Source organism: Jaculus jaculus, chromosome 18, assembly GCF_020740685.1.
Source record: "Jaculus jaculus isolate mJacJac1 chromosome 18, mJacJac1.mat.Y.cur, whole genome shotgun sequence".
Taxonomy (NCBI): Eukaryota; Metazoa; Chordata; class Mammalia; order Rodentia; family Dipodidae; genus Jaculus; species Jaculus jaculus.
The window spans coordinates 26,685,581-26,713,182 of record NC_059119.1 but is presented as its reverse complement, the minus strand read 5'-3'; the positions used below and the strand labels follow the sequence as shown (position 1 = coordinate 26,713,182).

General features: G+C 53.1%; 2 protein-coding genes across 3 annotated transcripts; one reads left to right on the top strand and one right to left on the bottom strand.

Moving 5' to 3' along the window:
- Positions 1 to 213: 213 nt before the first annotated feature.
- Positions 214 to 10,589, bottom strand: Sncg (synuclein gamma). 2 transcript variants are annotated; one of them, XM_045137557.1, is made up of 6 exons: positions 10,473 to 10,589; positions 4,332 to 4,536; positions 3,512 to 3,553; positions 2,941 to 3,068; positions 738 to 806; positions 214 to 502 (listed from the first exon to the last, which is right to left on the bottom strand). In XM_045137557.1, exons 1-6 carry the CDS (start codon positions 10,572 to 10,574, stop codon positions 482 to 484), a joined length of 567 nt encoding a protein of 188 aa, XP_044993492.1. In that variant the 5' UTR covers positions 10,575 to 10,589; the 3' UTR covers positions 214 to 481. The 2 variants fall into 2 exon arrangements, with proteins under 2 accessions (XP_044993492.1, XP_044993493.1); XM_045137558.1 differs by lacking the exon at positions 10,473 to 10,589 and adding an exon at positions 4,896 to 5,038.
- Positions 5,476 to 27,602, top strand: Mmrn2 (multimerin 2). Its single transcript, XM_004658022.2, has 7 exons — positions 5,476 to 5,716; positions 18,935 to 19,063; positions 19,147 to 19,253; positions 19,365 to 19,442; positions 20,674 to 20,841; positions 20,952 to 22,769; positions 26,427 to 27,602. Exons 1-7 carry the CDS (start codon positions 5,553 to 5,555, stop codon positions 26,810 to 26,812), a joined length of 2,850 nt encoding a protein of 949 aa, XP_004658079.2. The 5' UTR covers positions 5,476 to 5,552; the 3' UTR covers positions 26,813 to 27,602.

Here is a 27,602-nt window from a genome sequence, read left to right as displayed (position 1 = left end):
ACCCGGGGCCCGTCTAGCTGTGCGCTGCCTGTTGCCTGGAGTTGCTGAGGACACAAGTGCCACCATATTACTAAGGGCAGTGGTAGAGGGCTCTTGAAGGCACCTAGTGTGTCCTGTGCCGTACCTGGTCCCCTATAGCTGAGCCAGCGTCTGTCCCGACAAAGGCCCAGTGGGCTTCACGAGTGATGGTGCGGCAGAGAGAGGAAGCGTGGCTGGGAGTGAGGCTCATGTTTTATTTCAAATCATTAAAAAAGAAAAAAAAGTTCACAGCAGCATTTGACCTGTGGGGTCAGAGGGACCAAAGGGCTAACGGGGTGGAGGATGGCAGCAGTGTGGACAGGCTGTGGCACCAAGGTTTGAGGCAGGGCACATGGGTAGTCCGCAGGGCACTTTGGGTGGGGCACTTATTGTGTGTGGCGTGGGGATGGGGTCCAAGGTAGTAGGGTGTTCCTTGGGCCCTCTGTTGCTGACTGGCAGACTTCTAGTCTCCTCCACTCTTGGCCTGGGGGGGGGGGGGCGAGAGAAAGAGAGAGAGAAGGGGAGGAAGGCCCTAACTCAGTGGACAGCCCGAGAGGGTCACTTTGGGGGAAATCACACACTCGGGTCCTGTGCCAGGGGTCCACGGAAGGTCTCTGGGACCTCAAGAGGGGAGCAGAGAATTTGTGGGGTCCAGTCTCTACCCAGGAATCATTCCCCCCCCCCATGCAAGCTGTGTTCCCTGGGGCCTCAGCTCCTACCTCCTCATCCACCTCTTGTTCCTGGGCTTCCTGGTCCTCCTGTGAGGGGGCAGCTTGCTCCAGTTCCTCCTGCGGGAGTCCAAAGGGGACATGAGACACAGAGGACACACCAGGCCACAGCTGCCTATAGCCAGGCCCCATCTGCCTGTCGCACAGAGGAGCAGAGCTCCCTTTCTTTTTTCATCTGGCTGTACTGAGAGGGGCTGGAGGTACAGGATGCCAGGGCCTTCTGTGGATACAAGGTTCCCTGGACCCAGCTTCACACTCACCCCCGCTCCCTCCCCCTGCCCATGAGCCAATCCCAGCTTCTAGGAGCTGCCTGTGTGGGCTCCTTGGTGAGAAAGCCTGAGGGGTAGAGTCGGGGTGGTGGTGGGCAGAGACTTCTGAATTATATCCCCTTCCCCCCCGGAGCCCTAGAGGCAGGGGCATGCCATTATTGGTCACAAGGGTCCTGAAGCCAGCAATGGGGGCAGCGGGGCAGGGTGGGGGAGGGGGAAGTTAGGTACTCTGTACAAGGTCTCAGAGCTCAAAGCATCGGGTTTGTTGGCATGGGGTTTCCCTTGCTCCAGGAGCTTGGGCTCAGACCTGCCTTCCATTCCCTCTGCTCATCAGGTCAGCCAGCCCTACTTGCCTAAGCGGTGGGGTGACGCTTGGGTATTTGGAGCCAGACAGGAGTCTTGCCTCAGCATCTATCTGTAGAGGATCTGACCGCCTCTGTGTCTCACGGCAGGGTCATCCTGGCCCCTGGTGGAGTTCGCGGGGCCAGGCTTTCTGGGACAAGGTCATGTGAATACCTGCCTGGTCACACTGCCACAAGGTTGGCACATGAAAGCCATGGCGTGAGTGGCCCAGACAGCCCATGCTGCATTCTTCTGCGGTTCACTGAGGTGGTGGGGGGGGGAGCAAGTCATGACTGGCTTTTGGGGTGTCACCAGGAAAATGAATCTCCCTTGGCACTTCTCCAAGGGCTTATCAGCCTTCCTCCAGGGTCAGCAAGGGGGCAGCCTGACATTTTCCCCAGAACCTTGCTTGCTGGAGGTTTGGGAGGGGGGTTGGTTTCCTGGGGGTGCATTTGGGCTCATCCCAGAGCACAGAGCGGGGGGGGGGGGGAGCAGTGATGATGATGATAATGGCTTCTCACCATGAGCCAGGCAGAACCTCTTCCTGGGACGATTTCTCTGCCACCTCTCACAGCCCAGGGAGACACACACCGCATTTTCAGAGAGGATCTTCCCACAGTCACACACTCAAAGGGGGCGATTGTTGTAACCAACCCCTTCCCTTGCACCCACTCTATCCAAGATGGGAACTACGGGGCTGGCTCTGTGTGACCCTTGGGCTCCATCGCTGGGGCAGTCCGTTGTAGGCCTGGGGGCTTCAATCCTCCTTCCTGTTCCTGCCACAGCCCACACTCAGAGCACGGCCAGGAGCCGGCCACCCACAGGACCTCCACATTCGCATGGATTAGCCATGGAAGCGCTGCACATTGCCCGTGTTCCCTGGCCCTTCCTCTACTCCATCCTGACTCATGGGAGTTTGAGCCTACTAAGTGAGTTAATAAGTAGAAAATGCTAACGACCGCGCCTTCTTTGTAGCAAGTGCTGAGATAGCTCGTCTGCCCTGCCACTGTTCTTTCGACTGCCTGCCCTCCAACACACTCACATCCCACGCAGTGCACGCTCATGCACACACACACTCCTTCACACAAAGACTTCAGTAAAGGGTGGGGTCCGAATCATGCCGCCTTTTCACCACAAGGTGGCGCTGCTTCCAATGCTACCTGGGGAGAAGACAGCGGCCAAGGGCCTGGGTGGGGATGGAGGGAGTTTGGACTATGTCAGTGGGTGGCAGGTGCTGGGTGGTGGTCGGGAAGCTGTAGCCTGATGTCCACCGCCTGGTGTGAGGATGGGGCGGGGGGGCATCTCTGTATGCTGGGGAGTGATGGGATGGGCGTGGCTTGAACCTCACTTTCCCTGTGTATTAAATGAGCCCTAAGTCCCCCCATATGTGGGTTGTGAAGACTCCATATAGGAGTGAATGTGAAAACACCAAACCCCAATACGCACATAGTGTGTGTGTGTGTGTGTGTGTGTGTACTGTAAAAATCAATTGATGCCCAGTCTTTGTTTCCCTGTGTGTCCCAATGGGACAGCAAAGCCTCCTGTCACTGGCCTCGCTGGGCCTAGGGAAAGGACAAGCTCACCTTGCGAACGACCCCGGCGGTGACCACAATGTTCTCTGCCTCTTCCACGGTCTTGGAGGCCACCGTGTTGACGCTGGTGACCACAGCCTCGCTCACGGCGTTGGCTTGCTCCTTGGTCTTCTCAGCCACTGCGGGAGGATGCTGGCTAGACCCAGCCCGACCCCTCCCCACTTCCAGCCTGCCTTGCCAACCTTGGGCAGAGCAGGCTTTCCCAGGGCTCAGGAAGTCTGGCTCTCCTGGGACTTTCCCCTGCCCCATTCTTTTCCTTTTCTTTCTTTTCTTTTTCTTCTTTTCTTCTTGAGGTAGGGTCTCACTCTAGCCCAGGTGGACCTGGAATTCACTATGTAGTCTCAGGGTGGCCTCGAACTCATGACGATCCTCCTACCTCTCCCTCCCAAGTGCTAAGATTAAAGGCGTGTGCTACCATGCCTGGCATCCCCTGCCTCTTTCTGACTCTAGGGCTGCCCTGGTATAATGGGATACAGTGGGGTGGGGGAAATGGGAAGCCCATCCTGGTCTAGCTTCAGGGGCAGCAGGAGTCCTGGGGTTCCCCGGGTTTGAGGTTCCTCACCTGAGGTCACGCTCTGCACCACATTCTCCTTGGTCTTGGTACCTGGAGAGGGGAAAGGGTGTTGGGGCAACCAGAACCAACTCACCACCAAACAGCTGGACAGGCTGTCGGGGAAGAGGGCGCCTGGGGACAGCAGCCCCTTCCAAGGGCCACTTCCTGCTGTGTCTGGAGGACAAGGACTGACAGGAAAGAGACAGGACAGGATGGAGGGACAAAGGGGACCAGGTCTGAGGTAGGGGCACTGGTGAGCCAGGGGCCCAGGCCTGCCTGGGTGTGGCTCGAACCTCAGAAGCAGCAGCTGGACATGGCAGCGAGAGCTGAGTCACTGGCCTGGCCACTCCTGCCTCCTGTTCAGAGGAAGCCCAGGGGCCCTGGGTAACAGCTTGGAAACAGAGTCCAGACCATTTCCCCAGTCCATGGGACCTGTGGCCTGGCCTGGCTATAGCAGCTCCCAATGGACAGGGCGGGGTCTGCCTGAGCACCCTACTGCTCAGGGGTTCAGAGTCTTCAAGCTCAGGGTACCCCGGGCCTGTTCGTATGTGCCCTTGTATATACACAGTACTGGTGACCAGTCACATCAGAGTTCTGAGTGACACTCTCATCCCGTCCTAAAGACCCCAGTGACCCACCAAAGAGCCCACAGGCAAACAGACACTGGCATGCACAAGGGACTATGTATATCCAGGGCCTGAGGACCCTGACCCAACAGTCAAAGCCTCTCCCTTCCCCCTAAAAAAACATGTCTTCTAGGGGTTGCAGAGGAAGGTCAGGGAGAAAGGAAGGTATCTGGCCCTGCCCTGCCCCGCCCTGCCCTACTCACCCACATACATGACTCCTTCCTTGGTCTTCTCAGCTGCCTCTGTTACCCCCTGCTTGGTCTTCTCCACGGCACCCACCACACCCTCCTTGGCAATGGAGAAACCCTTCTTGAAGACGTCCATGGTAGTGGCGAGGGTGGAACCTGGACTCTCCGGTGAGCTGCAGGCTGGCGCTGTTGCAGCCGCCGTCCACGCACTGCCTTCTCTCTTATTGACGGGGATGAAATATTGATGCTGCGGCTGCTGGCTGGATCCCAGCCAGCCTGGGGCAGGGAGGGGGCGGGGAGGGCCGGAGGAAGGCATTTCCCAATGGGACATGGCACAGAGCAGGGCTCCAGTCCCCTACTGGCTCAACCTTGCCCTTTGTGACCCCCTTGTCTTCCTAGGGGCTGCGGGAGAGTGGGCACACCCTAATCCATCACTGCCCCTCATTCATCTGTGGGCCACCCTGGTGGTCTTAGGCAGGGGCTGTTCTGTCTGTGCACAGAAGGCAGATGCCCTGGCTGGTGCCTCAACATCCCGGCTGGAGAAAACATTAGGGCGGTGTCAGGCTGTGAGTGACAAACCTCTAGGCTACTCTGGGTGCCCAGCTACCCATAGCATCCTGGCTGCCCCTGAGCCTGGCGTCCCGGTCAGTCTGGTTGGAGGAGCTGAGACTGCACACACACACACAGGGCTTCCTGATGCTCCGGGCTCTGACTGCATGCCGTGTGACCCCAGTAGAGCCCCTTTCCTTCTCTGGGGCTCCACCCACCTGCTGGCTCCCACAGGCCAGTGCTCAAAGGTGCTGAGGAGGCATAGCATGCCCCCCACTTCCTGACCAGCAGTGTGGGTGGGCGCCAGGTCCCCCCCCCCCGAGACTAATGGACTGCTTCCTGCAGCTCTATCTCCATAGCCATGCACTTCTCCTAGGAGATGTGTGTGGCGATGGGTCTGATATGACCATTTTGTGTGTCTCCCACATCCCCAGTGTCCCTGAGCCCTAGGGACAGGAACCTGCTTGAGTGGTTTGTGGCCTCAGGGAGGGCCATGTGTGTGCGGGGGGGGTGGGGGGCGGCGGATGAGACCCACCGGGTGGCCCGGCCCAGGCCACTTCCTCTCTTTGTTGTCTCCGTGTTTTCTTTTCCTTCTGAGATGTGACTTAAAGACCACGTCACTGGCAGTTTCTGGAGTCACTTGCGAGGCTGAGCCTGAGCAGAACCAGTCTAAGCTAACCCCTCACCATGATCCTGACACTATTGCTGGGCTTCGGGGGGACCCTGGGCTGGGGACTTCTGGGGACCTGGGCACAGGCAGCTGGGACCCGGTTCTCTGATTTTCACAGCCCCAGGCCAGCTGAAGTTTGGGAGACCGAGGCCACGGACACCAGCGGGGACCTCAGTGGACGGTAAGGAGGAGCTGGCCTTGGTAGTTGTGGAGCAGAGTATCAGATTAACCCCACAGAAAAGACTTGTGAGATGGGTTAATACTGTCTACCTGTGTGGCCGAGCAGGGTGGCTGGATTGGATATTCCAGGGATTGGCCAGGACAAGCCCTGCCTGACCTTCGCAAGGGCTAGGACTGGGGGCTTGGGCTCGGGCACAGGGGAACAGTTTCTATCTGTCAACCACCAGCATGGTGCTCAGAGGGACTAGACAGTTCTGGAAGCATCTAGCTGGCAAGGATGTGGCTTCTGCTCCTTGAAGGAACTCAGTTCGGAAAGTTGAGCCCCAATAAGGGCAAAGCTGACCCAGCCTAAATCCTAGGGGAGAGCTGCTCCCAGGACAGGGATGAGATCAGTGCACTCAGGGTACCTGGCTGCAGGTGCTGAGCAGTGAGGAAGGGCTGCTTGCTTCCCAGAGCCCGAGTTAGGCAGAGCATCCTCCAGCGACGCTATGAGCCAACCCTGGAAGTGGACACGATGCTCTTACCACTGGACCCCAACGTGATTTTCTACATCCTATTTATGCGGAGCCAAGGACCCTCCTGTTGAGAGGTGCTTGGCTTGCCAGTTACCCCTCATTCTCCAGAGCCACATGTCCAACATGTCCAGGGCAGAGTAGCAGGTGCCACTCGCTGGGTCTGGTGCCAAGTGTTATCTCCATTGATGTTCCCAACAGCTCCAAAGGAGCCAGAGGTGCACAGAAGCTGAGCAGTTTGTCCCAGGTCACACATCCAAGGAGAGCTGGTGACTTTCGCTTTTATTTATTTATATGTTATTTACTTATTTATTTAAGAGACAGAGAGAAGGAGAGGGGAAGAATTAGAGAATGGGTGCACCAAGGCCTCCAGCCACTGCAAACAAACTCCAGACACATGCACCACCTTGTGCATCTGGTTTACATGGGTCCTGGGGAATCAAACTTGGGTCCTTAGGTTTCACAGGCAGGCGTCTTAACCACTAAGCCATCTCTCAAGCTCCACTTTCATTTATATTTTATTTATATTTATTTATTTGACACAGACAAAGACAGAGAGAGAAAGAGAGAGAGAATGGGTGTGCCAGGGCTCCAGCCACTGCAAATGAACTCCAGATGTGTGCTCCCCCTTGTGCAGCTGGCTAACATGGGTCCAAGGGAATCGAACCTGGGTCCTTTGGCTTTGCAGACAAATGCCTTAACTGCTAAGTCATCCCTCCAGCCCTTTTATTTTATTTTTAATATTTTTATTTATTTATTTGTGAGCAGCAGAGACACAGGATGTACAGACATGCCAGGGCCTCCTGCCATTGCAAACAAACTCCAGATGTATGCATTTTATGTATTTGGCTTTACATGGGTACCAGGGAATCAAACCTGGGTGGGTAGACTTGGCAAGCAAGCACTTCTTTTTTTTTTCCTTTATATGTATTTTTTATTGATAACTTCCATAATTGTAAGCAATACCCCATGGTAATTACCTCCCTTCCCCCCCACTTTCCCCTTTGAAACTCCACTCTCCATCATATCCCCTCCTCTTCTTAATCAGTCTCTCTTTTATTTTGATGTCATGATCTTTTCTTCCTATTATGAAGGTCTTGTGTAGGTAGTATTGGGTACTGTGAGGTCATGGATATCCAGGCCATTTCGTGTGTGGAGGAGCACGCTGTAAGGAGTCCTACCCTTCCTTTGGCTCTTACATTGTTTCCGCCACCTCTTCCACAACGAACCCTGAGCCATGGAAGGTGTGATAGAGATATTGCAGTGCTGAGCACTTCTGTCACTTATCAGCACCATGGTGCCTACTGAGTCATCCCAAGGTCACTGCCATGTGAAAGAGAAGGTTCTCTAGCCAAAAGTGAGAGTAGCATTAATATATGGGTATGAACGTTAAGAGAAGAAGCACTTCTTTTAATAGGGTCTCACTCTCTAGCCCAGGCTGACTTGGAACTCACTATGTAGTCTCAGGGCAGCCTCGAACTTGCGGCAATCCTCCTACCTGTGCCTCCCACATGCTGGGATTAAACGTGTGCGCCACCACACCCAGCAACAAGAAAGTGCTTTTAACCATTAAGCCATCTCCACAGCTCTGACGATTGCTTTTATACCCAACCCTGCAACTAGAGCCCTTAGGTCTGGAGGACGAGTGGTCAAGTCACCCCTCAGTCTCCCAGGTGCACATGTGAAAGGGACTGTGGTGGGGCTCCTGAACAAATCTGCCTGGGCTAGACTTGACGTGCCAGGCTTCCAGGTGACTATCTTCAGAGAGCAGGCTGGACCAGGGACAAGCAGGAGAGAATGAGCATGTACTGCTTAGTGAGGAAGGGGGTGGCGGTGCGGAAAAAAGGACTGAAAAGGGGCTGGAGAGATGGCTTAGCGGTTAAGCGCTTGCCTGTGAAGCCTAAGGACCCAGGTTCGAGGCTCGGTTCCCCAGGTCCCACGTTAGCCAGATGCACAAGGGGGCACACGCGTCTGGAGTTCATTTCTGGAAGCCCTGGCGCGCCCATTCTCTCTCTCTCTCTCTCCCTCTATCTGTCTTTCTCTCTGTGTCTGTCGCTCTCAAATAAATAAATAAATTTTTTTTTAAAAAAAGGCTGAAAAGGAGAGACCTGTGTTGCCTTGTCCAACTGTCCCCAGCTCTGTTCTGGTGTGGGGCGGCACAGGCCAGAGCAGTTCAGCCACCCAAACTCTAACTTCGGAGCTAAAGACCAAGCCTCCCTTCCCCAAAAGCCACCCACTGAATATCTCCCATGAAGAGAAGGACTGAAGTAGACAGGAGAGGGGACCTTTGCTCCTTTCTCCTTGGTTGTGGAGAGGTACTAAGCGTTCTTTTAAGTCCCAACAGCAGGGAGCGTCCCTCTTTCCTTGGGTCGTCTCAGCACGTGAGGGTTTACACAAGCTGCACTGGGCTCAGATGTGCCAAGCCAGACGTCCCCCCGACACACACACACACACACACACACACACACACACACACACACACACACGCCAGGGGCTCAGGCCCCATATGCCAAACCCAAGGGGTAGAGGCATCCGGAGGGGCTGGTGAGAAAGGAAGGAAAGCATGCACTTCCTGGGCTGATTACTTCCAGTGCTCCTCGGACCGGAGGTGGAAATGCAACCCCAGCTTCTTGTTGGCGGAAGGGGAGGGGGAGAGGGTGGGGAAGGGGGGTCGCCCAGGGGAATGACCTCGGTGGCCCAGCCTCCCTCCCACCGCCGCTCCCGCCAGGCCCCCCCTCCCCATCTGCTCCTCATGCAGATTCCTAGAGCCAAGGGACAGGCCGACTCTGGACTCAGATGGCACTAGGAGCCTTAGGAAGGACGGCGGGAACAGAACAAGTGGGGGTCGCACCCCGTGTCCCCAGATTGCCAGGTCCCCGGGGCGATACAGTAGGAACACGGTTTGCTGCTTCGTAGGTTCCAGGGGACCCTGCATGGCACGTCAGGAAACTGCAGTGCAGACGTCTGGACCTCATGGGAAAACAGGCTCTTTCCCAGTTCTTTGGCTTGCCGGGGTGTCCAGAATATGGGCAGTACTGCTGCTTCTGAGGGTCCAGTTAGGAAGGATAGGGACGCCACTTCACTCCTGGCCTCAGACTTCATTATTCTTAATATTTTTATTTTTATTTATTTATTTATCTGACAGAGAAAGAGGAAGAGAGAGAGAATGGGCGTGCCAGGGCCTCCAGCCACTGCAGACGAGCTCCAGACGCTTGCGCCCCCTTGTGCATCTGGCTAACTTGGGACCTGGGGAATCGAACCAGGGTCCTTTGGCTTTGCAAGCACAAACTCCTTAACCGCTAAGCCATCCCTCCGGCCCCAGGGCCTCAGACTTCTTAAGGGTCAGGACCAGAGCCCACGCCTGCTGGGCTGTAGCCAAGCAGCGTGAGAGGTACAGGCAGTGTTGCCCCTGGCTGGTCCAGTCACCAGCAGCATGCTTCTCCTAATGAAAGGAGGGTTTGGGATTTTTGCAGCCAGGAGTTCAAGGCCCAGAGGAGTCCAGCGTGATGCCCGAGGTTGCACAGCAGCAGGGTGGACCCAGTGCCAGGCTGTGCGGACCATGCTGAGCCTCTCTGTACCTGTTCTGGCTTAGTGAGGAGGGGGCGGGTGATGTGGCAGGGCACAGGGTCCCCGGGTGTGAGCAAGAGAAGAACCCACTGCCCAGGGCTTAGGCTTCTAGGCCCATGCCCTGGAAGTCCCAGATCCAGACTAACTGTGGAACGGGCTTCCCGTTTTTCTTCCATGAAGTTATCCCTCCCTCGCCAGCTCAGGGACAAAGTCCTGTGGCCGTGTCCCCTGGGATGGTCACGCTAATGGCTGCATGCAGGCCTCAGCCAAAACAAGGCTGCTGAGAGCCCACTGGTGGCCACCGGGAGGACTGGAGGCCCTGTCAAGGTGGGTTCGCTGGCTGTCAAAGAAGCACTTAAGGGCTCCTGCGTTTGGGAGGGCAGCACATCCATTATGCCGAGAGCACTGGCCCTTCCCTGCTGGAGGCCCGGTCAGCCTTCCTCACACCCCCATTCTCTGTCCCCAGGGGCCCAGCTTCGGTACATTTCCAGGGATGGGAGGAGTGGCTGGCTCAAGGTCAGTGGAGTCCAGGAAGGGAAGGGGAGGAGTGCTCCAGTTTTTTTCCAGCTCCCTCAGCAGCCCCCTCCTGTCGGGTCCATACCAGGAAACAGGGAGACCCCCCCCCCCCCGCATACACACACACACACACACACACACACACACACACACACACTCTACCTTCAGAAGATGAGGGTGCTCAGGACCACTCGCTACAGAAGGGTGCAAAGAGGGAGCAGGCTGGAGGCCGAGGGCGGGGAGAACAATGGGCCACTTCTCCATGTGAGGCCTGGCCTGCGGGTGCCGAGGGCCAGCCAGGAGCTGCCAAGAGCTGGAGGAAACCAATGAAAAAGGCAGGAATGTTCCCAGGGCTTCTGGGCCAACTGCTTCTGTTGTGCCAAGCCGGGAGCGTGGGCAGGGGGATGGAGGCTGCAAGGTTTGGGCAGAGAAGGCTCCTTTGCAGGAAGGGTGGGCAGCGCTGCTTCCGGCTGAGGACGGGGGCAGGGTGGAAAGTCCCAGTTACTCCTGGCAGGCTGGACCAGGTCCTCCTGCAGCAGGCCTCCGAGTATGTGAGGATGGCGCTTGTTTAGATGGCTTCTTGGCCTTAGCACTCACTGTTCCAGACTGGGTAGTTTTTTTCTTTCTTTCTTATTTTATTTATTTATTTGAGAGCGACAGAAAGAGAGAAAGAGGCAGAGAAAGAATGGGTTCGCCAGGGCCTCCGGCCACTGCAAACAAACTCCAGATGCATGTGTCACCTTGTGCATCCGGCTTACGAATTGAACCGTGATCTTTTGGCTTTGCAGGCAAGTGCCTTAGCTGCTAAGCCATTTCTCCAGCCCTGAACTGTATTTTCTTTATTAATTCATCTGTGGATGGACATTTAGGCTGACTCCATAAGTTGGTTACTGTGAATAACCAGAAAACATGTAATAAACATGGATGTGCAGGTATCTCTGTAGTATGTTGATGTAGATTCCTTCCACTATATTCCCAGGAGTGGTATATATTTCTGACTTTGTTTATTTGTTTTTTTCACATACATTATTTGCAAGGAGAGAGAAAAAGAGAGAATGGGCGTGCCAGGGCCTCCAGCCACAGTAAATGAACTCCAGGTGCATGTGCCACTTTGTGCATCTGGCTTTGCGTGCATACTGGGGAATCAAACAAGGGTCGTTAGGCTTTATAGGCAAGTGCCTTCACTACTGCACCATCTCTCCATCCCCCTGTTTATTTATTTATTTTTATTTTTTGGTTTATCAAGGTAGGGCCTCACTCTAGCCCAGGCTGACCTGGAATTCAGTAAGGAGTCTCAGGGTGGCCTCAAACTCACAGCGATCCTCCTACCTCTGCCTCCCGAGTGCTGGGATTAAAGGCGTGCGCCACCACATCCGGCTCCTCTAAATATTTTATTTTTTATTTATTTATGAGAGAGAGAGAATGGGCATGCTAGGGCCTCTAGCCACTGCAAACAAAGTCCAGATGCGTGTGCCACGATGTGCATCTGGTTTATGTGGGTCCTGGGGAATTGAACCTGGGTCCTTAGGCTTCCCAGGCAAATGCCTTAACTACTAAGCCCCCTATTAATTTGTTTTTGACATGCACCACCATGATGAGCTACTTTTAGCTGTGGGTTTTTTTTTTCACATAAACCTTTTGTTTTAATAAATAAAGAATACTCAGCCAGATGTGGTGGCACACACCTTTAATGCCAGCACTTAGGAGGCAGAATGTAGAGGATCACTGTGAGTTCGAGGCTACTACAGAATGAGTTCCAGGTCAGCCTGGGCTAGAGCAGAACCCTTTCTCGAAAAACAAACAACAACAACAAAAAACAATTCTCATGTCTGGCTGGGGAGATGGCTCATCCATTAAACAACACATGCCAGCTTGGGTTCAATCTTCTAGTTCCCACAGGCCGCATCTGGAGTTCATTTGCAGTGGCAAGAGGCGTGACACACCATTCTTTCTCTTTCAAATAAAAATAAAATTGAAAAACTTATAACAAGTAAAAGCACATATATTTTTAGGAAAAAAATACTCATGGCTTAGATTTTTTTCAAGTTTCTTTTATTAACAACTTCCATGTTTATAAAAAAAATCCCATGGTAATACCCTCCCCCCCCCCCACTTTCCCCTTTGAAACTCCATTCCCCATCATATCCCCTCCCCATCTCAATCAGTCTCTCTTTTATTTTGATGTCATGATCTTTTCCTCCTCTTATGGTGGTCTTGTGTAGGTAGTGTCAGGCACTGTGAGATCATGGATATCCAGGCCATTTTGTGTCTGGGGGAGCACAGTGTAAGGAGTCCTACCCTTCCTTTGGCTCTATGTTCTTTTCGCCACCTTTCCCGCAATGGACCCTGAGCCTTGGAAGGTGTGATAGAGATGTTGCAGTGCTGAGCACTCCTGTCACTTCTTTCCAGCACCATGGTGCCTTCTGAGTCATCCCAAGGTCACTGCCATCTGAAAAGAGAAGGTTTTCTACCAAAAGTGACAGTAGCATTAATATAAGGGTGTGAACATTAAGAGACATGCTTACTAGGCCGTTTGATAAGCATAGTATATACATTTAGCCAGACAGCAGCAGACGTTACATCCCTAGGGCTCATGACTACCCCTTTTTTAAGTTTTCAGTATCAGGGATGTATTCATGGCTTAGATTTTTAAGTCATACTTACAAATAAGGAATACTAGACCCAAACAGTAACAAAGAAGCTAGGGCTGCTAGTAGGAATTCCAGCCCCACCTGAATTCTGTACCCAACAAGCAGGGAGCAGCATGCACGTCACCCTCTAGACACCAGGAGCAGGGCAAGAGCGCGCCCTCGCTGCAAACCATGCAGAGCGCCACCCGACCTCCGCCCGCTGCCCTCCACCTTCCTGCATCAGAACCAGCGCAGAGCTGAGCGAGGTGTGCCAGATGGGCTGGGGTTCCTGGCCGCACCCAATGTGTCCTTCTCCCATGGTTAACACTGATCCAAAGACGTTAGCTGCACAGGGTATCCATAATTACCACAGAACAGAGCAAAGAGGAAGCCACTTGGATAATCCCCCCCCCCCCCGACACACACACACAAGGACGGCAGTGGACGGATTGTATCTTCCACAGGCTTAGTCCAAAATCTCCCTATTGGCATTTGTGCCAAACAAGACTCCCCGTACTTCCAATGTCACCTCCTAGGCTATGAGGTCTGGCTGACTTTCCAGCGGGTTGGAAACCTTTGTCTTGTGATTCCCGCTATAGATCTCACCTCCACCAGCTAGTTGCTCAAACAGAGGGGCCTCATTTCATTGTCAATTTGAACATCAATATCATTTTATATGTAAGAATTTCTTCTTTTCTTTTTTATTGTATTTATTAATTTTTCTTTTTGAGGTAGAATCTTGCTCTAGTCCAGGCTGACCTGGAATTCACTATGTAGTCTCAGGGTGGCCTCGAACTCATGGTGATCCTCCTACCTCTGCCTCCCGAGTGCTGGGATCAAAGGCGTGCGCCACCACGCCCGGCTGTAGGAATCTCTTTTTGCACTGCAGCCTTCTTGTTTCATGCAGCATACATCCATTAGGGGCTCCAACATGTGGTACAAGCCCCCAGAACCAGCCCACCCAGCAGCGTTGCTACGTGGCTCACCACTTTACTGAGTCTCTGTTTTGCCTCATCTAGTAGCTTGGTGATAGGTCATTTCTTGCTCCAAGGACTTTCAGTCCTCTTGATCCATCACCTTGGACATCTTAATTTTCTTCTGCTCAGTATGCTTTTCTTCCTGCTCATAGTATTCCATCATCTTCAGTCTTTGAGTTTGCACAGGATGACCTTCCTCAAGGTCAAACGCTTCTGCCTCTGCATCTGTTTCTTCTGCTTTCTCATTGGCTTCTTGTTATATGCTTCTTTTTTTTTTTTTTTTTTTTTTTTTTTTGAGGTAGGGTCTCACAGCAGTCACCTAGGCTGGCCTCCAACTTACTGTGTGGCTGAGGATGGCACTGAACTGCTAATCCTCCCACCACCTCCCAAGTACTGGGATTGCAGACTTCTGGCCTTGTTATTTCACCTTATTTATTTTATTTTATTTTACTTTTCAAGGTAAGGTCTAACTCTAGGCCAGGCTGACCTGGAACTCATTCTTTGGCTTCAAACTCAAGTGATCCTCCTACCTCTGCCTCCCAAGTGCTGGGATTACAGGCGTGTGCCACCATGCCTGGCCTTATTTTTTATTTCATTTATTTATTTATTATGGATTTATTATTATTTTTTATTATATGTATATATATATGTATATACACATATATATATATGTATTAGGACTTCCATAATTGTAAACAATATCTCATGGTAATTCCCTCATTCCCCCAACTTTCCCCTTTGAAACTCCACTCTCCATCATATCCCCTCCTCCTCTCAATCAGTCTCTTTGATTATTTGTTTATTTTATCTCATTGTACTTTTTAAATTTTACTTTTGTTTTTTATAATGAACAACTTCCATAATTGTAAACCATATCCCATGGTAATTCCCTCCCTCCCTCCACTTTCCCTTTGAAATTCCACTCACCATTATATCCCCTCCCCCTCTCAATCAGTCTCTCTTTTATTATTTATTTATTATTTTTTCATTCTACTTTTTAAATTCATTTTTATTTTATTTTATTTTTTGTTTGTTGTTTTTTCAAGGTAGGGTCTTGCTGTAGCTCAGGCCGACCTGGAATTCACTATGTAGTCTCAGGGTGGCCTCAAACTCATGGCGATCCTCCTACCTCTGCCTCCCGAGTGCTGAGATTAAAGGCGTGTGCCACCACGCCCAGCTATTTTTATTTTTTATAGTGAACAACTTCCATGATTGTAAACAATATCTCATGGTAATGCCCTCCCTCCCCCCACTTTCCCCTTTGAAACTTCATTCTCCATCATATCTCCTCCCCCTCTCAATCAGTCTCTTTTATTTTGATGTCATGATCTTTTCTTCCTATTATGAAGGTCTTGTGTAGGTAATGTCAGGTGCTGTGTGGTCATGGGTATCCAGGCCATTTTGTGTCTGGAGGAGCACATTGTAAGGAGTCCTACCCTTCCTTTGGCTCTTACATTCTTTCCTCCACCTCTTCCACAATGGACCCTGAGCCTTGGAAGGTGTGATAGAGATACTGCAGTGCTGAGCACTCCTGTCACTTCTTCCAAGCACCATGATGCCTTCTGAGTCATCCCAAGGTCACTGCCAAAGGCAATGACTTTAAACATATTAGGAAATTCTTTTTAAAAAGAAAAATTCTTTTGTTTATTTATTTGCAAGCATGGGGGAGGGGAATGGACACATAAGGGCGCTAACTGGTGCAAACAAACTCCACATGCATGCGCCACTTTGTGCATCTGGCTTTACGTGAGCACTGGGGAATCATACCTGGCTCAATGGGCTTTGCAGGCAAGCGCCTTGACCTCCAAGCCATCTCTCCAGCCCAGTCTCTGAATTTCTACTTAGCGTACTTACATTGCCACTTCTTCAGGTTCATTGTTTAAGATTCATCTCTCATACCATCCCATACCAAACTCCAGAGTGAGTGCCTGTGTGTGCGCACACGCACACGCACACACACACACACACACACACACACAGCCACCTCACCATTTCCCCATTGTGCCAACTCCAGTGTTTACATTCATAAGACTATAATCACTACTTGAAATGAGCCTTGAGATAAGCTATGAATCATGTTTCCTCCGCACACTTTTTCCCTAGCGTTACAAACAAATTGGGCTGGAAAGATGGCTCAGTGGATAAGGCACTTGCTTGCAAAGCCTAATGACCCAGGTACAATTCCCCAGAACTCACACAAAGCCATATGCACAAAGCGGCACATGCATCTGGAGCGCACTTGCAGCGGCTCGGGGCCCTAGCGTGTTCACTTTCTCTCTCTTGCAAATAAATAGGGGGAAAAAACCCCACAAAATTGTCATTTTCCCACCCTCCTTGCTTGATTTTCTGTTTTTATCACTAATTACATCTCAGTCCTTCAGCCATTGGTCCACAGCTGCTCTCAACACCCAAGTCAGATGTTTGACCAAATGTATCCTGTTAGCGATGCCTCTCTCAGAGCTGCCCAGCAGGGTCCTCTCTGAACCTTCCCCCTGTTACCTGCCATTTTCCTGGGGGCACCCATTTCACTGTGCTTCTGCGTACGAATTAATCTCCTGAACTTTGCCTGTGATGAGCACCAGGTGTGGCCTCTCCCCATCGCCTGTCCACGCTGTCTTCTCCTTTTCCTCTGTAACAATACCTTCGCCTCCACCTTACCCACTCCAGTCCTTTCTGCACCTGGGAACCAGGGGGGCTCTGCGACGACACTTCTCTGTTTGAAAACTCTCCCAGCTTCCCCTGCCTGGCCTTGGGGAATGGTCCAGTTCTCCCACTGGCACCCACACCTCCACAGTCTGGCTTCTCCCAGCTCTCCCTTCTCTACTCTACGGCCCCCTCTGACTACCACAGCCCTGCCCCAGTTCTTGGCTCCTTGCCTGACCCTCCCTTTAGACACAGCCCTGTAATCACCTCTGTTTTTAAAGAGCCTCTTCCTGGCTTAGTGCCATCACTTCTGACATTGCCTGTTCTCCCTGGGCTCCTGAAGGGAAGGACTGACCCTCTGTTGCAGTCCGGTGTGCATTGCTGGTAGAAATCACCCAACCAAGAGCAGCTTCTGGGAAAATGAGATTTATTTTGGCTTACAGGCTCAAGGGGGAAGCTCCACGATGGCAGGGGAAAATGATGGCATGAGCAGAGGGTGGACATCACCCCCTGGCCAACATAAGGTGGACCATAGGAATAGGAGAGTGTGCCAAACACTGGCAAGGGGAAACTGGCTGCCCCCAACAATACACTGCCTCCAGGAGGCATTAATTCCCAAATCTCCATCAGCTGGGAACCTAGCATTCAGAACACCTAAGTTTATGGGGGACTCCTGACTCAAACCACCACACCCTCCATATTGTCACTGTGAGTACCAAGCTTGAGCCTGGCGCCTGACACCTACTTACGTCCCAAAGCTGTCCTCTGAAAGCTGTAAAGAGGAAGCGTCCTTTGAAACGCTCGCTGACCCCAGGGAGCTAGCCTCCAGGACCCTGACCGTGAGCATGCCCCTTATCCCAGGACCCTAATGTCACGTGCCAGCAAGGGGCAAAGATGGAGGGGCTGCCTTCCAGGTGTTAAGGACAATGAGCGTGACCCCTAAACCGCCTTTCAGGACCATCATGTTGAGGGCTTTCCCAGAGTGCTGGCTGCTCTGCCATCAACAACTGTCTTTCCCCAACAGCTGCTGGGAAATCCACTTCTGTGTGAGCCCAGTGAGCAGAGCCAGGATGAGGGAATGTTCTGGTGAGAAAAGATGTGTGTAGAATTGGGAGACTGCCAGCCCAGGGCGTGCACAGTGTTCTGTGGGCACTTATCTGGGGCTGGCCACTTGGTACTCATAACCCATTTAGAGGAAGGCATTACTACCATTGCTTATCTGGGGGGACGGCAAGCGGCGCCTTAAGTGCATCTGTCAAAGTCACACAGCTAGAAGACATGAAGGTTTCGAACCCAGGACTCTGCAAGCCCCGGCAGCACTTTCCCTTTCGCCCTGGCACCAGGGGAGCATCGAGGAGCCCTTCTAGCTCTGCGGGGACTCTGATGTGTGACATGGGGGGGCCGCTCTGCGGGGAGGCTTTGGGAAGGCGATGGAGCAGGCTCCTCACAAGTGGGTTGTGGAGCTATTGCTGTGGAGTCCAGAAGTGAATAATGCAGTGTTCACTAACTTCCCTACGTTCCAGAACCCAGCGCTGAGTGGGGCAGGAGGCAAAATGCATCGCCTTACACCAGCGTCCACCCTGACCTCCCGGGATGAGCATGGGAGCCTGGTGGGTTGGCAGAAGCTGGGCAAGGCTCAGCAACCTCTCCTTAAAAGAAATATTTATTTGATTGGGCTGGAGAGATGGCTTAAGTGCTTGCCTGTGAAGCCTAAGGACCCCGGTTCAAGGCTTGATTCCCCAGGACCCATGTTAGCCAGACGCACAAGGGGGCGCACACATCTGGAGTTCGTTTGCAGTGGCTGGAAGCCCTGGCGTGCCCATTCTCCCTCTCTCTCTAGCTGCCTCTTTCTCTCTCTGTCTGTTGCTCTCAAATAAATAAAAATAAAAAAAATTTAAGGGCTGGAGAGATGGCTTAGCGGTTAAACGCTTGCCTGTGAAGCCTAAGGACCCTGGTTCAAGGCTTGGTTCCCCAGGTCCCACGTTAGCCAGATGCACAAGGGGGCGCTCGCGTCTGGAGTTCGTTTGCAGAGGCTGGAAGCCCTGGCGCGCCCATTCTCTCTCTCTCCCTCTATCTGTCCTTCTCTCTGTGTCTGTCGTTCTCAAATAAATAAATAAATAAATAATAAAAAAATTTAAAAAAAAATTTAAAAATATTTATTTGAAAGAGAGAGATGAATGAGGCAGAGAGAATGGGCGCGCCAGGGTCTCCAGCCACTGCAAATGAACTCCAGATGCACGTGCCCCCTTGTGCATCTGGCTTTAGGTGGGAACTGGGCAATCAAGCCTGGGGTTCTTTGGTTTTGCAGACAAGCTCCCTAATGGCTAAGCCAATTCCCCAGCCCCAGCAACCTCTCCTTTGGCTTCTGTTCCAGGAACTGGTGCCCTTACCAGAAGTCCAGGCTGGTCACCTTCGTGGCCCCCTGCAAAACGGAGAGATTCTTGGTGCGCTCACAGCAACCATGTCCCCAGGGGGCTCCTGACTGCCAAAGCGTCAAAGTCATGTGAGTGGGGTGGGCGCGGCGTAAACCAGGCTCGGTGGGCTCATCCGAGACACTGAGCCCCCGCTCTCCTCCTCCTCCGCCAGGTACCGCGCGGCCCACAAGCCCGTGTACCAGGTCAAGCAGAAAGTGCTGATCTCTACGGCCTGGGGGTGTTGCCCAGGGTTCCAGGGGCCAGACTGCCGGCACCGTGGTAGGTAGACTCCCCACAGCCCTCTTCTTGACTTCTGACCCCAGACGTCATGCCATTCCTCTGCCCCCCCCCCCCACCCCCGGGTTCAATGGCCGATGCTTGTTTCTGCAGATGCCACGGCAACCCCTGCGCCTCCAGAGACCAGCGGACTCCGGGAGCCTTGGAAGCAGCTAGCCGGCTCTGAACTCGGTGTGTTCCTTTTCTGCAATGGCAGAGCTCATGTGTCTGCTCTTCCCCCCCCCCCACCCCTTCTGATATACAGTGCCACCTTAAGAAAACTGCTTCTAGAATCAGCAAGGGATTTTCTATGGCTCTGCAACCCCTTCTTTTGGGGCCCAGTTCTGGGGTCCTTTGGCTACCTCGCCTAGGGCAGGCACACAACCCTTTTGCTTGCCTCCACGTTTCGGGAAACCCAGACTGGGTATCTTGCTGACCACTTGACCCACACAAACTCACAGGCCTGGAAGGAGGTTTCCTGTCCTCTCCCATATTCCCCACTCCCGCCCCTGGACAGGAAGTCATGTTGTTTCTGCTCTTAGTATCAACATAGATGAGTCACCATTTGTGGGTCTTTTAAGGGTGGAATGAGATGGTAGACAGCTCCACATGGCTGAGATGAACATCCAACTAGACAGAGTTTATGGGAGGAAGGGATTTCGTTCAGGCTTCCAGATCCTGGGGAAGTTCCATCAATGGCAGAAGAAGCTGGGTCCCTTTCATAAATCCAGACAGAGAGAAAACCACCAAAAAGCAGCAAGTGTGTGCCCCACCAGAGCACTGACAGCTCTCTTACACCTTTGGGCTGGAATCAGATCTGCCCCCAAATACTCCTTGGGGCTGGAACCTGGGATCCACCCCCAGTGACACTTGCTCGGGCCAGGTGGCTGGAGTTACAAGTTACAAGTTTAAAAAAACACCTGAAGCAGGGTGTAGTGGTGCACACCTTTCATCCCAGCACTCAGGAGGCTGAGGTAGGAGGATCACTGTGAGTTCGAGGCCACCCTGAGACTACAGTGAATTCCACGTCAGCCTGAGATAGAGCAAGACTGTACCCAAAATAAAATAAACAAACAAAATAAACACACACCTGGGTCTGGGGGGGGGGGTTGTCATACATTCGAACTACCACAGATAAGGAATGAGCTTCATCAGTCAGTGAGGTATATCTGTTGACCAGGGATGCCAGGAGTGAAGTCGTGGCTGAGGAAGGAAACGTGACACGATTAGGTCGTCTTGCGGCAGCTGTGGGAGGACAGATGATGGCCTAGACATCTGCATTTGTCCTTCTGGGGCTAAAGGCCTCTAAGGTCTACGCCATCTAGCATGCATCTTCCCTGCTCTGGACCCTAAATTTTCTCTGGATCTCAATATCTGCCTTGCGGGTTGACCTGTGACACCCATGTCTGGTGTGCCTATACAGACAACCCTTCCACGGAGCTCATCGAGGTGCCCCAGGAGCAGCTGGAACCCCCACTGAGAGATCTACAGAACGACGTCCACCAGGGGACAGATGGCCTCCCGGGCTCATGGGAGGCCCAGGCCGGTAGCCACACAGCTGTGACGACAGAGGTCAATCAAACGGATCTCGGTGAGTAGCAGACGCACAGAAAGGCTTCAATCGCAGCGGCCTTGCTTTCCCCGCGCGGGGAGGGGTGTCTGCCGCTGTGAGCTTGGGTGAGACGTGGGGGTCTATTGCAGAGTTTGCCAGCAGGACCTCAGAGCGCCTCAGAGGACCTCAGAACATGGATACGTTCTTGCAAGCACACTTTAACCCCATCTGGAAGAGCTTCAACGAGAGCCTGCACGGTCTATCCCAGGCGATCAGAAACCTGTCTCTTGACGTGGAGGCCAACCAGCTGGCCATCAAGACAGTCCAGGAGGGCACAGTGGCCAGGCCTGACTTCCAGGAGCTGGGTGCCAAGTTTGAAGCCAAGGTCCAAGAAAACAGCCAGAGAGTGAGCCAGCTGCTAAAGGACGTGGAGGACCGGCTCCTTGCCCAGCAGCGTTCCCTCCACCACACCTTTGTGGAGGTGCAAGCAGACATGGACACCAAGTTAAAGCGACTGCTTAAGGCTCAGGACCCCCCTGGAGCCAATGGCAGTTTGGTGGTAGCCTCTGCAGCAAGGCCAGAGCCAGAGAGCCTGCAGGCCAGGCTGGGCCAGCTGCAGAGAAACCTCTCCGCCCTGCACATGGCCACCAGCCACAGGGAAGAGGAGTTGCAGGGCACCCTCAGGGACATGAGGGCCACCCTGACCCGGCACATGGATGAGATTAAGGAGCTGTACTCGGAATCGGATGAGACCTTTGATCAGATCAGCAAGGTGGAGCGGCAGGTGGAGGAGCTGCAGGTGAACCACACGGCTCTGCGGGAGCTGAGGGTGATCCTGATGGAAAAGTCCCTGATCATGGAGGAGAATAAGGAAGAGCTGGAACGGCAGCTCTTGGAGCTCAACCTCACCCTGCAGCACCTTCAAGGTGGCCAGGCGGACCTCATTAAGTATGTCAAAGACTGCAACTGCCAAAAGCTCTATTTTGACCTGGATGCCATCCGGGAGGGCCAAAGGGATGCCACGCGCGCTCTGGAGGAGACACAGGTGAGCCTGGACGAGCGGCGCCAGTCGGACGGCACCTCTCTGCAGGCCCTGCAAAGCGCGGTGGATGCCCTATCCTCGGCGATGGACACGCGCGGGGCGGAGGGTGAGCGGGCCCGGGCCGAGCGGGCCCAGATCAGGACCCAGCTGCGGGCGCTGGAGCGAGCGCTGGGAGCGCTGAAGGCGGCCGCCAACCAGACCCTGGGCGAGATGGGCCAGCTGCACGGCAACTTCGAGTCCCTGCTGCAGGACGCGCTGCGGCACGAGGCCGTGCTGGCCTCGCTCTTCGGGGAGGACGTGATGGAAGAGATATTCGAGGAAGGCCCCCGACCACTGCCTCTCACTTATGAGCAGATCCGCGTCGCCCTGCTGGACGCTGCCAGCGGGCTGCAGGAGCAGGCGCAGGGCTGGGATGCGCTGGCCACCCGGGTGGAGGCCCTGGAGCAGGCCGCCGCCGCGGCCGGTGGCCACGCGGAGTCCCCACGATTGGCAGAGCAGCTGGAGCCCAGCCGCGACGCGGGCAGGGAGGAGGTGACCTCCGCCGCCTGGGCCGGCCTGGAGCAGGAGCTCCAGCGCCTGAGCTCCGACGTCAAGCGGGTCGGGCAGTGCTGCGAGGCCCCCGGGGTGTCTTCCCTCAATAGTTCCCTTGAAGCCCTGCACAGCGCGCTCTCGGAAACTCAGAACGGCCTGGAGCGGCACCAGCGGCTCTTCCACAGCCTCTTCGGGAACTTCCAAGGGCTGATGGCGGCCAACGTCAGCCTAGACCTGGACAAGCTGCAGGCCGTGCTGAGCAGGAAAGGGAAGAAGCTCCAGAAAGGCCTGGAGGCTGCCCGGAAGAGGGACAAGAAGCAGGTGGTGGCTTCGGCAGATGCACCTGCCCAAGGACAGGAGCAAGGTGCCCTCGGCTTGGAGTTTTGGAAGCCAGGTGAGTTCCTGAGCCATGGGATAGTGCAAGCTAAAAGGGATGGGGGTGTTGTCCAGCCCAGCAGCTGCCCTCTCCTGTGGGCGGGGGTGGGGGTGGGGGGGGAGGGGAGGGTGCAAGAGAACATTGGTCATGAGCTCCCCACTCCTCCGAGGCCACATTCCCCTTGAAGTATCTTCTTTCCAGGGCTATGGGCCTCTTAAGCTGCCTGAAGTATAAGGAAATAGAAGTCACAAGAATCAAGTCACTGTAGTGCCCATGAGCAGGCAGATTCTCTTCCATGTTACTGTCGCAGGCTCCTATACCAACTGCCTGCAGAACTAACTGTAAAACACACACACACACACACACACGTGTGCAGCCCTGAAGTTCCTCTAGTCACTTCATTCCTTCATTCTAGGGATGACAGACTTGAGGGGGGAGGGAGGGGATCACCTGTTATTGCCACACAAGACACGGACGTAGGCAGGAAAGGCCTTGAGCCCAGAAGGAAGGGGCTCACTCTGTGAGCACAGTGAGTCTGTCTGGCCACTGTGCAGCAGGCCCCCCCCCCCCCCCGCAGTGGCCTTTTTGGAGTTCAGGTACGGTGGTTCATCCCGGCCTTTCAAAGATGCGTCACAATCCCCTTCTTACTCCAAACTGAGGCTCAAGCCCAGGAAGCAACTTGTACGCAGACAAGATGTCTCTAGGGTGCTGTCTCTTCAAAGCCTGGCCCCTGCAGTGTCCCCAGAAGCCAGCTCCGAGGGTGACATTCTCCTTCCCTAAACACCCCTCAAGTTGTGGCTCTGTGCCTCCGGTGATGCTCTGCCAGGAAGGCTGGCCTTGGGGTTCAGACCACTTTCTCGCCCACACACAGGGCTAAGTCCAAGGTTTTAGCTTATATGCTGGTGCGGCCTGGCATGTCGGCACCCCAGTTCGCCCTCTGTTATGGCCAAGGAGGCGATGTGGAGAAGTGGAAAGAGCTCTTGCTTTCTCCCATTACTTGTCCCTCCGTCAAATGGGATAACCACTACCTGCATGGAAAGGTTCTTACGGCAACCCAACAGCTTCATTTTCTGAGTACGCAGCACAAGTTTCACTTCCTCAACGTTTTCAGAACTGAGGCTACACCCACTTAAACGAACTTCCATCTTTTTCCCTCCTGGGAAACTTTCAACACATTAATGACTCACAATGTTTGTGATACAGTTTAGGCATCTGTTGTTGACCACTGCAGTATTTTGCTACTTCAGAAATTTTTTTTTCTTTAAAAAAATTATTTTTGATTTGCAGGACGGTTGTAGGGTTTCGATTTGTGTCCTGCAGGAAAGCACACCCTTCTAAAACCCACGTTGGACACAGGGGTGGTGCTGGGTCATCCACTAAGCGCAGGTAGGGTTGAGGAAGGACTAATTACCAGCAGAGGGCGCTATTGGAAGCTCCTTTCTGCTAGGAAAGAGCTCCACCTGCTGGTCTCCAGGAGAACTGCAACGCCAACCGTTCGCTTTTGCCTTTGGCACAAACAGGAAAGCTATTCAGAACTAATTCTCAGAAAATCTTCTAGAACTAGAGAAAAAGCAAAATCGTGTCTTACCCAAGACTACTTCTGGATTTAGAGTCAAATATATGGAGTCTAGTTCTGGGACCCAAGTCACTAACTCCTTTCCTGACTGTTGCTCCTTGAGACCTTGGTTCTATTCCCTGGGAAATGGGGAGCTTGGACAAAAACACACACAGGGAACCCACAAGGAACATACCCTAGGTGGTGTAAGGTTATGTCGTGGACTCAAGTAGGACACATTCTTCCTGCCCCATCTCCTGACTCTTAGCCCTTCCCCCACCTGTTCATACAGCTGGTGCCTTTCTCCCTGGTGATGGTATCTTACCTGTCTCCAGGCCTGCATGTGAGCCTGGCACCTGCCTCTTGTTTCATAGGCCTATGCTTTCAAGGTGGGAGAAAGTGTTTCTGCAAGTGGTCAAGTTGGTGAAGAGGCACTCTGAATGAAGAGATCCAAGGTCAACTCCCTGATTGGCAGTTCATTAGTTGTGTGGTCTGGAGCAGCAAGCTGTCCCTTTATAGGCCTCATATGCAAGCCCAATGCTCTGTGCAACATTTTAGAAGTCATATTAGAGTAACCAGCTGGATGGGCTGGAGAGATGGCTTAGTGCTTAAGCGCTTGCCTGGGAAGCCTAAGGACCCTGGTTCGAGGCCCGATTCCTCAGGACCCACGTTAGCCAGATGCACAAGGGGCACATGTGTCAGGAGTTCGTTTTCAGTGGCTAGAGGCCCTGGTGTGCCCGTTTTCTCTCTCTCTCTCTCTCTGCCTCTTTCTCTGTCTGTCATTTTCAAATAAATAAATATAAAACAAAAAAATTTTAAAAAATAACCAGCTGGAGCCTGGCATGGTGATGCACATCTTTAATCCCAGCACTTGGGAGGCAGAGGTAGGAGGACCACTGTGAGTTCCAGGCCACCCTGAGAATACATAGTGAATTCCAGGTCAGCCTGGGCTAGAGTGAGACACTACCTCGAAAAACAATAATAATAATAATAATAATAATAATAATAATAATATAGAAATAAAATATAACCAGTGAGGGGAGTTTTCTTTCTATTCTCCCATTCCCCCTTCTCTTTACTGTTGTAGTCAGGTTCACATTACTGGTAAAAATCACCCAACCAAGAGCATCTTGTGGGGAAAAAGAGGTTTATTTTGGCTAACAGGCTCGAGGGGGAAGCTCCATGATGGCACAGGAAAACAATGGCATGAGCAGAGGGTGGACATCTCCCCCTGGCCAACATAAGGTGGACCATAGCAACAGGAGAGTGTGCCAAACACTGGCAAGGGGAAACTGGCTATAACACGCATAAGCCCGCCCCCAACAATACACTCCCTCCAGGAGGTGTTAGTTCCCAAATCTCCATCAGCTGGGAACCTAGCATTCAGAGCACCTAAGTTTATGGGGGACACCTGACTCAAACTGCCACAGGAATAGTCCCTTTTCCCTGCATGTCTCAAGATTCCCAGCAGGTGCTTCAGAGGTAGAGCACTTGCCTAGCATGCACGAGGTCTGGAGTTCCACCCATTACTGAAAAAATTGGGGAGGGAAGGAGGGAGGGAGAATTCCCAGCAGGTACCAGACACCTGAAAGGTGGAGATCCAGGTTTCTGCCCAGCCTTGCCCTTTGTAAGCCACAAGCCCTTGGGCAGCCGAGGACACTTATTTCTTGAGAAAGTTGAAAGGGGACAAGGATAAAGTTTCTGTATACATCAGCCAGACCTGGATTTCTCCTCTCCCACTATCTGAACTACATTTGCTGAGATAACGCTGCTACTGGACTTATGGAGGCTATCTAGAAACTGTCCTCTTTTAAAAAATATTTTATTTATTTATTTATTTGAGGTGGGGGGAGGCAGAAAGACAGAATGGGTGCACCAGGGCCTCCAGCCACTGCAAACAAACTCCAGATGCGTGCAACCCCCTTCTGCATCTGGCTTACGTGGGTCCTGGGGAATCGAACCTGGGTCCTTCGGTTTTGTGGGCAAACGCCTTAACCGCTAAGCCATTTCCCCAGCCCACCGCCGCCCCCAGTGTCGTCTTTTGAATGCAATTACGATGAGGGCAGGCCCATGTTTGAGAGTGGATGGTCAGCTCACTGAGTACTTTCTCCCTGTTTCAGGCTCCCTCGTGGCCTTTTATGCCACTTTCTCAGAGGAGACGGCTGCCCTGCAGACGGTTAGGTTCAACACCGCGTCCATCAACGTGGGCGGAGGCTACTCCCCTGAACACGGCCACTTCCGAGCCCCCGAGCATGGTGTCTATTTGTTTGTAGTGACCGTCACCTTTGGCCCAGGCCCAGGCATGGGGCAGCTGGTGTTTGGAGGTCACCGCAGGGTCCCGGTCTACAGCAGCGCGGAGCAGAGAGCTGGGAACACAGCCACGGCCTTCGCCATGGTTGAGCTGCAGAAGGGTGAGCGAGCGTGGTTCGAGTTAACCCAGGGGTCGGTAGCCAAGAGAAGCCCGCCGGGCACCGCTTTTGGGGGCTTCCTGATGTTCAAGACCTGAAGCCAGGGCTCAGGGTGCACCAGACACTGTGGACTTGCCGGGATGGCCTAGTTCTTTCCTGGAAACCTTCTGCAAAGACCTCATTGGAGACGGCGACACATTGGCAAGGAAGGTCTGGAGCACTGCTGTCTGGGCCGGCCTGGGCCTGGAAGTCGGAGCGGGCGTCTGGCCCCTTCCCCAGCAGTGTGTCTCGTCTGGGCTCTTTGCCACAGCCTCTGCAGCCTCTCTGGTATTTTGCTCCTCCTGTGGTTCGAATTCTGTACAGTATTTAAATGCTTGTTCCACGTCCTCTTCTTCCTAACTATATGCTAGTAAGCCATTGGTTCCCAGAAATAATGTTTACAGTGGAGGCGCTGGGCCAGGTGAAGCTCAGAGGGAGAGCCCTTGCCAGGCACAAAGTTCAAAGCAAAGAGAGAGAGGTATTTTATCTGAAATTAGAAACCAATCTTCAAACGCTACAGAGAAATAGGATAAAACCAACCTTTCTAATGTCTATTGCTCAGAAAGAACGCTGAGACCTGGTTGCATTGAATCAGGGAAAGTGAAATAAGTAACTCTGGGCTGAGAGCGTAGCTTGCCCAGCATGCTCAAAGCCTTGGGGTTAACGCCCACCACGGTGTACACTGGGCATGCCTGTGTAATCTTAGCGCTTGGGAAGTGGAGGTAGGAAGATCAGAAGTAGTTCAAGATTATCCTTGGCTGCCTAGATGAGTTTGAAGCCAACCTGGGGTATATAAGAAACCTGTCTCAAAAAAAAAAAAAAAAAAAATTAGGGCTAGAGATTGCTCAG

Bases quoted from the DNA above. Each gene is read 5' to 3' on its own strand.
- Mmrn2 (XM_004658022.2), top strand. From the start codon at position 5,553: ATGATCCTGACACTATTGCTGGGCTTCGGGGGGACCCTGGGCTGGGGA. The intron at 19,254-19,364 runs GTAGGTAGACTC...TTGTTTCTGCAG, and splicing joins GCCAGACTGCCGGCACCGTG to ATGCCACGGCAACCCCTGCG. The intron at 19,443-20,673 runs GTGTGTTCCTTT...GTGCCTATACAG, and splicing joins GCTAGCCGGCTCTGAACTCG to ACAACCCTTCCACGGAGCTC.
- Sncg (XM_045137557.1), bottom strand. From the start codon at position 10,574: ATGGAGAAGTGGCCCATTGTTCTCCCCGCCCTCGGCCTCCAGCCTGCT. The intron at 3,069-3,511 runs GTGAGGAACCTC...ATCCTCCCGCAG, and splicing joins GGTGCAGAGCGTGACCTCAG to TGGCTGAGAAGACCAAGGAG. The intron at 503-737 runs GTAGGAGCTGAG...CCCCCCCCCCAG, and splicing joins AACAAGAGGTGGATGAGGAG to GCCAAGAGTGGAGGAGACTA.